At 35.9% G+C, this 14264-nt stretch overlaps 1 protein-coding gene across 1 annotated transcript; it reads left to right on the top strand.

Moving 5' to 3' along the window:
- The first annotated feature begins 2738 nt into the window (after positions 1-2738).
- LOC129300453 (NADH dehydrogenase [ubiquinone] 1 beta subcomplex subunit 7-like) lies at positions 2739-11814 on the top strand. The gene is made up of 2 exons (XM_054939031.1): positions 2739-3142; positions 11538-11814. Exon 1 carries the CDS (start codon positions 2830-2832, stop codon positions 3130-3132), a length of 303 nt encoding a protein of 100 aa, XP_054795006.1. The 5' UTR covers positions 2739-2829; the 3' UTR covers positions 3133-3142; positions 11538-11814.
- Positions 11815-14264: the final 2450 nt, after the last annotated feature.

Here is a 14264-nt window from a genome sequence, read left to right on the forward strand (position 1 = left end):
TGAAATATTAGTGCTTGTTTTATGAGTAATCGTGTATGATTGAAATGTCATGAGCATGATCATTGTGAGTGTGTTGGAGTTTATCTTAGTGTTGTAAGGGCCACATTATATGAAATTCATATGATATATTGGCACAATGGAGGCCCTGATGCACTGTCTCCTATTGTTTGGAAGTCTAATAGGTAGATAAGCATACAACACCCCAGATATTTGAAAAATGAGGAATCTATGGTCTTTAAAAAGGTGAAGGCATCTTCGGCTGAGGTTGCTTCCCATGATTAGTGAGCTTGAGTCGTGTTTTAATCATATGGACTTGATCCTATTGTGTTTTAAACGACAGATTCTTTGAAGAAAATAAGGAAGATATAAGGTGGAGAATGTTGATCATGCATTGTATGAAATGGAATACTATAATCATATGTTTGTCTGTCTGATAACTTGTTTATTTCCCACTTAAATACTTATATGCTATTTTGGATATACTAACTGGAAATAGATTAGATTGTTTGGTTACTAAGTCATCGACTCACTCCCGTAATTATAATTTTATAAGTGAAGGCTCTAATAGGGAAAAGGGAAGGGGGACTCTATCGAGTTTGATGAGCTTGGATTTGTATAGCCTTCTCTCTCTTTGGGTATATCATGTAACAAATTATTTACACTTATGCCAACTTTAGGGCATATGTTGTTTTGGTGCACTTGCATGATGAATTATGTTGTTTTAATGTATTTCGTGCTAGGTTGTTATATAGGAGATGAATTTATTGTAAAAGGCCGAAATGCTAGTACAAGTATCGTTATTGTGATGATTAAATTGTATGGAGGATTATGGTAAATTATGTGCAATTCACTTCCACCACCCTTTATTGTTATGGAATCAGTTTTATAGACCCAAATTGTGTTGAAATGTATGTAATGATATATGACTATTTATTAGGTACATTGTAGTCCATTTGAGTTGGTTTCAAGTGATCTTAGGGCTATTGGCACTTGGTTAGTAGTTTTGAGTACCGTGGGGTGAGTTTTGAGTCTTTTGTGCCAAGTGTCCAACTTTTTAGTGGCAAAGAGTGTTGTTATGAAACTAATGCTAATAGCTAATTGGCTTAAAAACTACATGTGGATAATTGAATCGCTCGAATCAACTATTGAATGATAAAATGGCATATTTCAAAAGTAGGGGTGAGCATCGGTCGGTTCGGTTCGGTCTCAAATATGCAGAACCGATCGATCGAATAACACTAAAAATGAAAACCGAATCGAACCGAACAAGCCAATCGAACCAAACAAGGACCGAACCGAAAATTGATAATTCGGTTCGGTCGGTTAATTTGGTTTTTCGATTTGGGCCTATTTTTTAAATATTAAAACAAACAACACTACAAAATTGGGCCTTTTTTCTATTCATTTTTTTCAATATGAGCCCATTCTAATTATACCCATATGACATAAAGTCCAAATATTATAAAGGCATGGATAATCAAATAAACAACCATAGATAAACACCGATGATCAAATAATAGCCTCATAATTCAGTCACAATACCTACTGATGAGAGTGGACTGATTGAAATGGGGTTTCAAGTGATGTTATTATTTTTTATTCTTTATTAAAATAAAAAATAAAAATAAAAATAAATAATTTATAAATTAAATATAATTTATAAATTAATAAATTATATGTAATTCGGTCGGTTCGGTCTGTTCGATTTTAAATTTTACTAACCGAATCGAACCGATCAACCGAAATATTTAAAATAAAAAAAACCGAATCGAACCGAAAAATCAAATAGACCGAATCAAATAGACAAAATTCAATTCGATTCGATTCGATTTTCGATTTCGATTCGGTTTTGCTCACCCCTATTCAAAAGTGTTGTTATGACAGCAACCCTGTGTTGTGGCTCATTGCATAGCAAGGGGCTTCCCTTTTTAGTGCTTGTATGTGATGATAATTGTGTCCATGCTTTTGTTTTCTTTTCCTATATGTTTTAAACTCTTGTTTGAGCTCAAATATTTTTTTTTTTAAAAAGGGTTTCAATAGAGAAAAGGACAAGAATTTTAGGTCTCCTTTGATTACTAGAAAGGATTGAAATGAAATGGGTTTAGTTTATGAGGTTGAATTTTAGGTTTTCCTATACTAGAAAGGATTGAATTTTAGGTTTCCTATACTACAAATGAAATGGGTTAAAAAATAAAAAAAAAAGATGATCAAAAGGGATAAGTATATCACACTCATAAGGGGAGAGGGGTAATTAGTTTATGAGGTTGAAAATTATAATTCATGAAATTTTTGAAGGGTGTGATAATTTTTACATTTGTAGTATATAATAATGAGTTTTATCATACTTATCATGAGGAGGAAGAGTGATTTAGTTTATTTTTATTTTAACTTTTTCAATCCATTCCATTCTAGTAACCAAATGGAACCTTAGTATATACTTAATATATTAAATTAAAATTTTAATATATTAAGTATATTTAATACATGCTTAATATATTTAGTCTTATATATTTAATATATTTTTATTTCATCAAATCATGACAAATGAATTTTAATACAATAATAATTTAATATTAATTACAAAATTTTATTATGAAATAAATAATTTATAAAATTTTCATGTGTCAAAATTTAATTAAAAATGAACACCATAAATATAAGTATATAAATATTTATCTTAAAAAACTTATTTTTCAAAAAAGAAAACAGAAGAAAAGGCAGAAAATCATCGCCTATGCGTTTGAGACAGGCACTGCCTAGAGCCAATTTGCGTGGCTGGAAAGCGAAACCTAGAACCACTTTGAAGAGGGAAATCGAGGAAGGTAAACTATGGAAGTGCCGGGGTCGTCCAAGAAGATGATTGCAACGCAGGAGGAGATGGTGGAAGCTAGGGTTCCGCTGCCCTATAGAGATCAATGTGCCCACTTACTCATCCCTCTCAACAAGTGCAGACAGGCGGGGTTCTATCTCCCATGGAAGTGCGAGACCGAGCGACACGCCTATGAGAAGTGCGAGTATGAGCTTGTCATGGAAAGAATGCTCCAGATGCAGAAGATCCGTGAGGAAGAGGCCAAGTTGAAACAAGCACAGAAGCAGGGCATTACCCTAATCCCCAAAACTGCTAATATCTGATTCTACGCAGGTTTAGCTTTTTCTCCCTTTGTTCCCCCCAACCCCCCCCCCCGGCGGGTATTTCATTGTCTTTATCATATGAACTTGGCACCATCTAGTTGTAACATTTTCTTTGCTTTGCTATTACTCAATGCTCTAACGCTGAATTGTTATGTTTTCATCCATGAATGATCACTATTAAGGGTGTTGTATTTTTCGAAGTAAAGAAACTGATATAGAGTTTTGCAACGAGTGGTTTGTGGGAGTGTAAATTGATGCACATTTTGTTATTTGCGTCTGAGGCTTTTGTGCCTGATGAAAAAGAACTAGTTCTTTTGTGCTCATCATAGTTTCTTCCTTAATTTCTCCATTATGTGTCCCTTTTATTTGGCTAGATATTATCTCTATGATGAACACTGCTATACCCGCTAGTAGTTGGTCAGTACTACAATGAGTTCTTTTTGTAGACTTTAGAAGGTATTTTGTACAGTACTCTTGGAATACTGTAATTGAACTCTTTCTAATCATACTGTACTTTCTATTTGACATGGTGATTCCTCTATGTGATCTTGCCACCTCTATTCTAAGGAAGTACCTCAAATTTCCAAAATCTTTTACTTCAAATGCTAATGCGCTTAGGGTCATCTATGATAATTACAATTACAATATCATCTACATACACTATCAACAATAAGCTCTTTTTGTAGACTCTACAAGGTATTTTGTACAGGACTCTTGGAATACTGTTATTGAACCCTTTCTAATCATACTGTACTTTCTATTTGACATGCTTATGCGCTTAGTGTCATCTATGATAATTACAATTACAATAACATCTACATACATCATCAACAAAGACGTCTTTTTACTTGTGTGACGGGCAATATGATTTGTTTAGCATTGAGTATAGGATGTATAGCAAAGCTACTTTGCCGCTTCAGTAAGCCATGCTCTTGGCAGTTTCAACCCATATAAGGACTTGAATAGCCTTCACACCCTTGTAGATATATTCCGATAATCTGATTTGAGAGTCTTGGCAGTATCTTCATGCCATTTGAGAAGGCATTCTTCACATCTAATTGATGTAGGGGTCACTCTAAGTTTGGTATAAATGAGAGAAAAATCTTTTTAGTATTCAATTTTGCTACTGGGGGAAATGTTCATTTTCATTAGTAGTCAATTTCATGAATTTGAATGAACCCTTTAGCAACCAATCTTGCATTGAGCCTGTTTATACTGCCATCTTGATTGTACTTAATGGTGAAACTCATTTGCATCCCATGGAGGTCGTTCTGTTGGGTAATTTTGTAATCTTCTGAGTCTGGTTTTTCTCTAAAGCCCGTAGCTTATCTAGCATGACCTGTCTCCATCTAAGATCTGAGTAAGCTTCCTGAAAGTTTCTTGGTATCTCATCTGTTCATTGGCAACACTAGCAACAAATGTTTGAAGTTTTGGGGATAACTTCTCATAAGAGACATGTATGTTGATAGGATGCTTCGTGCAAGATCCTGCCCTCTTAGCACAGCAGGCTACTCTAACACTTCAGGATTCAGAGTTGGAGTAGAATCTTTGTTTTGCATAGGAATGTAAAGGACTTCCTCTGTGTTATGTTGTCTTGCACTTCTCTTATTCCTTCATAATATGTCTGAAACTCCTTGGCACCCCTCTCACTTTTCTCCAGGTCATTCAAGGACTGGTCTGATTTGATTTTATTGAATGTCTGATGCATTGATCCGTCATCAGATTTTTTTTTATTGTGTTTTTATTCTGTTTTCTATGTAGCACGGATACTTCAAAAAAGTAAACGTATCCGTATCTAATACGTATCTGATACGATACTTGTAAGATACTTCTGCATACGTATCCGATATTCTAACATTTGTGATATTGTTTTTTTTTTTCAATAATTTTTTACTATATCACTTAAAAACTTGAAAAAACACTTAATATTTTAGTTAATTACTATAAATATCCTTATGTTACTTTAGAAATTCTTGTTTAAAAATCAAAATACCTATACTTATATCATAAAATGTTGAAATATATATTATAAATATCCCTGTACCCGTATCCTAAAATTTTGAAATTTTGCCGTATCTCCGTATCATGCCATATCGTATCGGATACTCGTACCCGTATCTATGCAACCTTATGCATTATTTATTTTCACCTATTTTTTTGAAACCCTAATTTGTTCTGTTGTAGAGGTAGGCATGCTACCTCTAATTTTATAAATTGATAGCTGATCAATTAAAAAGAAGAGAGGCTGAGAATAACTAAGTGTCATTGAGCTAAACTTTTCAGGTTTGTTGGGGTCAGTTGCGGGTATGATTTAGCCGTTTTCAACTGGTGCAGGGTCAGATATGAGTTGTTACTTCTTCACTGTTGTGTGGGCTAACATCATGCCTGGTTTCATCGTTTTCATTTTGCACTGGAGTATTTGTAGTGGTTCTAGGTGCTTGAATGACATGTACTACAATACTGGACTGCCTGGATTTGTTTCAGGCAAGTGGGTTCTGAAAAATGCCCATTCTCCCGTGGTCTGCCCCAAATGGTATTTTAGGGTAGATAGGTTGTTCGAAGATGTAATATTCATGTTGACAAAATATTTCTCAAGGAGGCTGAGTATCCCTTTTGGGTTGGTGACTGGTGAGTGTCCTAGGAAAATGCATTTATGACCCTGCGGCTCAAGTTGGTTCTCATTGTCATGACAAACAAAGGCTATGCACTCAAAGACTTTTTTGAGGCATGGTAGAGGCCAGAGGGGTGCTAGGTAAGGACTCAAGAAGTTTGTTTTTGAGTGTTTTAAAACTTGAGAATGTGGGATGGTATTCTTTTGGTAAAAAAATATGCTGAGTTAAGAACAACATCTCCGTCGAATTGATATGGTACATAACGTTATGAAATAGCATGATTGCTCTTGCTACTTTAAGAGGTCTATTCTTTCTTTTAACAATGCCATTTTGTTGTGGTGTGTTGACATTATGACATATAAAGTTTGATGAATGATGCCACATGATCAAGGCACTAATTAAAGGTAGAGCTCATATTCTCTTGCATCCACTCCTTAGGATCTGGATTGATTCTTGGTATTGATCAAAAATCAAGTTATGGAAGGTGGTGAATACACTGAATGCGTTTATTTTGCCTTATAAAAGAGCACCTGGAGCAACCTAGTTTGATCATCAATAAAGGTAACAAACCACCTAGTTTTTGAAAGGGCTTCACTTTTCTGTGGCCCCTGTATATCATTGTAAAGAAGAGCAAATGGTTGGGTAGGTTTTTAAGCATGTGAGACATAGGAATTTTTTTACATGTTTGGATAGTTGGCACACATCACATTGGAAAGAAGAGTCACTATTATTAAGCAATTGAAGACAATTTTTTCATATAGCTCAAATCAGGGTAGTCTAATCTATAATACCATAGCATTACATCTTTATTGTTGAGAATTGAATGAAAAACAACTTTGGCATAGCTCAAACATCCTCCTCGTCAAGATAATATAACTCTTCCCATTCCTTAGCATCACTAACCATCCTCCTCGGCAAAGCAGAACCATTTGAAGAGAAGTGAACACTAAAAATTTAAACAACACTACCCTTGCTATTGAGAGTGGTTATGGAGTTATATGATTGGCTAAATTCCCATTTAGAGTAGCTTAGATTGTGTGATGTATTGATCATGTTTCTTGAGCAATTTCCTTCTGTTTCTTGTTTCTACTTGCTTCCTACTCTCTTCCAACTTGACCAGGTTCAAGGCCTCCTTGAGAGAGGGAGAGGTAATTTCTAATTATTCATCCTCTAACCTCTTCATAGGTTGCGTGCTCGTTTGGGAAACACGTTGGAGGCCTAAAAACATGGCTTTGAATCCCAAACCTCATTTTCTTAAAAGTGGTTACCAAACAGCACCAAGTTCCAAAACCAAACAACCACCCCCCCGGCAAAAAAAAAAAAAAACAAAAGAAAAATCACGTTACAGCCCAAAACCATGGTTAGGAAATAAGCAATACATAGCATGTTGTTGACCAACCTCAGTTTACCCAATTTCAATTTTGGTCAACCTCAATTTATCTAAAAGCAAGTTTGTAGAACCAATTCTACCCAAAGTCAAGGTTTTGCATACCTTGCGTTCAAGTCAAGCAAGAACTTATAAGTTCTCAACCCTTTGAGTTTCGAGTATCTTCTTGTCATGGTTAAATCTGTATGATATGATCTCGGATGAGCGTCAAAGAGGTCAATTTGCTGCCCAATATTCACCAAAGGGCTATAGTATTGCATGACACTCTTCTTGCCTTGCTTGAGTACATGCGATATCTGAGTTGGAAAAGAGTTGCTGTACTATTTACCATTGAATAAATTCTTGCATTATGCCATATTTCCTTGGATGTTGTATCAAGTAGATATCTCAGCTATATTGTCATGGAGTTGCAAAGCCATGGCATTACCATATTGTTTTCTGCAATCCAGGTCTTGCGTAAGAGTGATTTCTATTTTCTAGGGGAAGTGAAGTGGGACAGGACTAGGTTCATGTTATGTGGCTGGCTCATTTATTTGAATGGAAGATACTCTGGTTCGTTGTTGACCCTAGTCCGAAGTTTCATGGAAAACAAACCCCAGGCTCTAACTTATGATGTTCACCTTGAGGATAAGGTGAATGATGGGCTGAATGCTTTTATGCTAGTTGGCGAGGTATCCAAAGCGGCTCCAGGGCTGTTGTGTTACCATCACATGGTGGTGGTGATTTTTTTTTTTAGTTGGGGAAGGGGGAGGGGAGGGAATTGGTTAAAAGTGGGTCTATATAGGGTGTGTATTGATGGAGGAGTAAGGTGGGCATGCGAGTGAATGTGTGGGAAGGCCTAGCATTCTTGGATTGCTTGGAGACTTGGAGTCAGTGTGCATGTATGTTTCTTGGTCATTTTCTTTGTAGAATCTTGTTAGACCACTACAACAACAACAACAACAAGCCTTTATCCCACTAGGTGGGGTCGGCTACATGGATTGCAAGACGCCATTGTGCTCTATCATTTATTAAGCTTTTAGAAATATTATTAATTAAGAGATCACGTTCAACAACTTCCAAGAGTGTTCTCTTAGGCCTTCCTCTACCTCTCTTAATCGGACTCAAAGTTATATGTTCCACTCTTCTCACTGGTGCCTCCCTTGGTCTTCTTTGTACATGCCCAAACCATCTCAACCGATTTTCTACCATTTTTTCCTCAATAGGTGCCACCCTCACTTTTTCACGTATGTGCTCATTTCGAATTTTATCTTTACGTGTATGTCCGCACATCCATCGTAACATTCTCATCTCTGCTACTCCAACTTTATGCTCTTGCTGTCCCGTTAGAGCCCAGCATTCACTACTATATAACATTGCCGGTCTGATAGCAGTACGATAAAACTTTCCTTTAAGTTTATTAGGCACCCTACGGTCACAAATAACTCCTTTAGCTTTTCTCCAATTAAACCACCCAGCTTGAATTCTATGTGAAATATCTCCACTGATTTCGCCATCATTTTGAATAATGGCTCCCAAATATCTAAACTTTTCCACTTGAGGTATAATTTGATCTCCCAATTTCACTTCGAAATTATTTTCGAATAGTCCTTTACCAAATTTACAATATAAATATTCCGTCTTACTTCTACTCAGACGAAAACCTTTCGACTCCAATGTCCTCCTCCATAACTCAAGTTTGCAATTAACCTCTTCTCTTGTCTCTGCTATAAGAACTATATCATCCGCAAAGAGCATACATTTCGGGATTTCCTCTTGAATATGTTCCGTCAAAACATTTAAAATCAAGTTGAACAAATAAGGACTCAGAGATGATCCCTGATGTAGTCCAATCTTTATAGGAAAATCCTTTGTTTGACCACTAGGCGTTCTTATACTAGTTTTTACCCCCTCATACATATCTTGTATGGCTTTAATATAAGCAATCCGTACTCCCTTTTTTTCCAACGCTTTCCAAAGCACTTCTCTTGGTATACGGTCATAAGCTTTTTCCAAATCAATAAAAACCATGTGTAGATCTTTATCTTTACAACGATACTTTTCCATTAATCCCCTTAGTAGATAAATCGCCTCTGTAGTTGATCTACCTGGCATAAAACCAAATTGATTCTCAGAAATACTTGTCTCCAATCTCAACCTGTGCTCAATTACTTTCTCCCACAATTTCATTGTGTGGCTCATGAGTTTAATCCCTCTATAGTTAGTACAATTCTGAATATCTCCTTTATTTTTATAAATAGGAATTAATGTACTTCTCCTCCACTCATCAGGCATTTTCTTGGACCGTAAAATCACATTAAATAACTTAGTTAACCATCTCACCCCTTCTTCACCTAAACATTTCCACGCTTCGATAGATATACAATCAGGTCCGTTAGCTCTACCATTTGCCATTTTCTTAAGAGCTTCCTTTACCTCCTTATCACGTATTTTTCGATAGAATGACAAATTTTGTTCTCCTTCACCAGTTACTAAATCCTCCAAGTTACTAGATGAATCCTCTCCATCATTGAAAAGTTTAGAAAAATAAGTCTCCCATCTATTTTTAATTTCATCATCTGTAACTAAAATTCTTCCCTCTTCATCCTTAATACACCTTACCTGTTCTAGATCTCTTGATTTTCTTTCCCTACTCTTGGCAATCTTATAAATATTTTGCTCTCCTTCCTTCGTCTCAAGGTTCTTATAAAATTCTTCAAAAGCTTTGGAACGAGCTTCACCCACAGCTCTCTTAGTTTCCTTCTTAGCCATACGGTACCTCTCCCAATTTTCCTCATTGTTACACAAATGTATGGCTTTAAAACAGTTCTTCTTATACTTGATTTTGTCCTGTACACTATTATTCCACCACCAAGACTCCTTATCTCTCGGACCAGAACCTTTCGATTCTCCCAAAACTACTTTTGCAACCTCCCGTATCTTTTTAGCCATATCCTCCCATATGATGTTAGCACTTCCCTGAGAATCCCAAATTCCTTTATCCAAAAGATTTTGCTTGAAAATATCTTGCTTCTCACCTTTTAATTGCCACCACCTAATCCTTGGTGTTACTACTTGTCGACGTTTTTGGATTTTACTCATAATACACACATCAAGGACTAGGACCCTGTGTTGTGTCGTTACAGCATCTCCAGGGATCACCTTACAATTTTTACAAAGTTTTCTATCTGTGTTCCTAACCAAAAGAAAATCAATCTGCGACCTTGAGGCTCCACTTTTGTAAGTGATGAGATGCTCATCTCTCTTCTTGAAACAAGTGTTGGCAATTTTAAAATCATATGCCAATGAGAAATCAAGAAGAGTTTGCCCTTCATTGTTTAGCTCTCCAAAACCAAAACCACCATGCACCCTCGCATACTGACCAGCTTCCCTCCCGACATGCGCATTAAAGTCTCCTCCAATAAAAATCTTTTCACTCTGTGGTATGTGTCGAATCAACCCCTCCAGATCCTCCCAAAATAATTCCTTAAGACTGGCTTCTGTCCCGACTTGCGGCGCATAAGCGCTAACAATATTAACAGTCTCACGTCCAATTATCATTTTTAAAGAAATAATTCTGTCTCCAATTCTGCTAACTTCTACAACGTTCTTCTTCCACTCCTTATCTATAATGATGCCTACTCCATTGCGTGCACTTACTTTTCCTGTATACCAAAGTTTGAAACCTTGAATATCCTTAGCTCTTTCTCCACGCCATTTTGTTTCTTGCAAGCAAAGGATATTGATTTTCCTTTGAATCATAACCCCTACAACCTCTACAGATTTACAATTTAATGTCCCAACATTCCAAGTACCAAATCTAATTTTGCTCTTATGGACTAACTTCTTTAGCCGCGTGCGTCCAGAATGACGCGGTAGCCCTTGCTCATTTAACACTACATCCGGGCGCCGATGCAGCGGCTCTAACTCACTTATCACTGTACTCGAGCCATGCAGCGCGTTACTTACGGGCAACGACCTAGCATTAACATTATAACGTCTATTGTCCATGTTCATGATAGATTCAACAAATTTTTACATTGGCTGTTGATGGCCTAACACAACCCTCCTCCTTTACCCGGGCTTGGGACCGGCTATAAACATAGGCGGAGTTAATCTTGTTAGACCACTCTTTCAGGTTATTATTAATTTTAATATCATTTTGAATTTGAGGATGAGTTCCATCAAATTGTCTTTTTTTTTTTTATATACCTTAATAGAAAGGAGTCGGTACTCATTTTCTGCAACTCTTTCAGTAGAAGGTGCACCCCAGGCTGGTTTCAATTTCCCCTTGATGGCCTTGTATGAGTTCAATTCAATGATTCAATTTTCTTGGTGCCAAATTATCTTTTTCTCCTAGTTTCAGGTTCTTGCAGTTCCTAATAGCTGTCGTTTATATAACACATTTGACACTTTACTTTTGACAGGAACCTTTGCTTGGGTCCGATGTTGCGCTCATGTTTTTCTCCGCCGTTGGTGCAACAAGTAATTGGGAGTGTTTGTGCAGAGACAGGCAGTCTACTTACGAGTTGTGATGTTGTCATTCTCTGTTGTGTAACTATGTCGCAACATTTTTCTTCTCGTCCTGACATATGTTCCAGCATAAATGCATATTGTTTATGATGTTTCTTGCCCTTTTCTTTATTGTGGAACTTTTCTACAGAAAGGAATAATAATAATTCTTGGTTAACAATGGCAGATAAATGCTACTTGCAAGAGTTGTTGGCTTCTGTTAACTGGCATATAAATATCCTTCAAGAAAGCAATTCAGCCATGTAAAAAAAAAAAAAGGCAATTGAATGATTCCATGTCTAATTCCTTTTCCTTCTTACAATTCTAAGATTTGATGAAATCTGATTCCATTGTAGAGGTCATGGAATTGATTAACTCAACGTGGAGTTGGCTGTGTCAATTTTTTTTTCCTCAAATGCCCTTTCAACTTTGATCTCCACCGATGCCGCTCCGTTCTCTCGATCATCCACTCTGTCACTTCCTCCTCCCCTTTCCTCATGATGACGCATCAGTCGAAGCTTTTCTTCAACATCGTTGATTTGGTTTTGGGCTTCATCATGGGTTTGGATAGTGAGAGGTGAGTCACGTTGAAGGTGAAAGAAGATCTGTCAGTGATTGAATGACAAGTGGTGAGGGAAGCAAGACTCTCCGGCATTGAGGCACTGGTAGCAAGGTGGGAAACTGGGAATGACTTAATTGAGTAGGCACACTTGTGGCAGGCAGTAGCGGTGGACCTGGACATCAAGTTTTGTTCACTGTTTATCAGTGCCTGAATCATCGAGAAGCTTGTATTGAATCGGACCTCCTCGGTGGTTATTGTGAACGGCATTAGCTAAAGGACCACACCTATATTCTACCCCGTCATCATGACGTTCAAACCCATCCTCTCTTTCTTTCTTTCTTTCTTTCTTTCTTTCTTTGTCTTTTTTGGATACATCAAAAAGCACATCCTCTCTTTTTCTCTCTCAAGTATTTGGTGTGTAACGAGGAAAGTTTTAGCTGCTAAGTTTTTTTTAAAAAAATAAGGATATTCTGGTCTTTTTTTATTTTAAATACATATACTTGTCAAAATTATATTATGATTTCATTTCATATCAAACATACTTTTAAAATTTAATTCAATTTTATTTTCTATTCTGATTTTGATTTCAATTCCAATTTCAATTCTATCAAAAAAATTTTCATTGCACCAAACAAGATTTTTTTTTTTATAGTAGGGGGAACTCTGGTTGTGCGGCTTTCTCTTATAGTCTATTTTCTCTTACTTGACTCAGTTTGACCTACTTGACTCAATAGTTAGAGTATTGCTTTCATACGGCGAGAGTCATTGGGTCAAATTCAATAGTAGGTAAAATTGGCTGAAAGCCTTGCTTTTGCCACCATGATAGCAAGCATGAATTGGCAAAGTCAATTGAATGACCAAAGCATCAATTACTTCTACTTGTGGCCTTCTTTAACTGCCTTGAGACCGTAATATTAAGGAACTCCTTGTAGGTTAGGGCTACATAAAGGATTGACTTGACAGAGCTTTAGCCTAATCCGAAGTTTGGTTCTTTTCATGAAAAGAATTGAGTTAGATAACCCGTGGTCTGGTCTATTCCTGACATAACCTAAAGCCGAACAAGATTGGACTAATCCAATAAAACTAAGAGATTAATTTCAGTTTTGTTTAGTATTTCACTTTGTTTTTTTTTCTTTTTCATCTATGAGAGGTAGCACCTTATTTCAACATAATAAACTCAATTAATATAATAAATTATTTATAGTTGCATAAAATTTATCACAACAATTATAAATCCACAACAATCTCCAATAGCAAAAAAAGTATTTCAATTACAACACAAATGATTTAAATTAAACAACCTTCAATAATATTAAATCTTCAATATATCTAAAGTTTATTACACCAAGTTAATAACAAATTTTACCAATAAAAAGAAAAGACTGGGGTTGTTAAATGTTAAAATTTTGTTGAATTCACAAGTATAAAACACAAAAAATTAATAATTATTATTATAAATTAACTTATTGGAATAATAATTAATAAATTAATTATAATTATATTAAATAAATTTATAAGATTGGACAAACCAAGTAGTTTATATGCTCGGTTTTTTGTGCAGTCCAATCCAAAAAAAATCTGGTCTTTTTTGTTTTTGTTTTTCTGAAAGATCAAAGACTTTTGTACAGCCTAATTGTGGGTTGCTTGCCCCGTCCGGAACAGATGAATAGGTACAACTGAAGAGATTGCATGGAAGAACCTTTGACTTGGGAGTCATACTCGTTATCATGTGGATCGAAGCAATCTAAAGAGCTAACAGCAATTCTAATCCTCGGTTTTACTGGGAAAACAACTTAAATCCTATACTCAATTATTATACAATCCTCCGTTGGAAAAGATATGTTATATAATCCTTATTAACAAGTGTTTACTTTTGGTTTCAATAAATTATATCAACACCCGTCTTATATTTTGAGGAAAAAAGGTAATTGAATACAAATGAAATTCCGCGTGAAATTTAGGGAACTTTTTAAGATTGTCTAGCTAATTGTTTCTTTTTTTAATTCCTCCTTGTTTAAAAATTTGAGATAATATCTTCTTATCGATTAAAATTAAAAGCAGACTACAAATATTTAAGCTG

The sequence above is a fragment of the Prosopis cineraria genome, unplaced genomic scaffold (genome assembly GCF_029017545.1).
Source record: "Prosopis cineraria cultivar Desert tree isolate PC_DT_omini unplaced genomic scaffold, ASM2901754v1 PC1598, whole genome shotgun sequence".
NCBI classification, from domain to species: Eukaryota; Viridiplantae; Streptophyta; class Magnoliopsida; order Fabales; family Fabaceae; genus Prosopis; species Prosopis cineraria.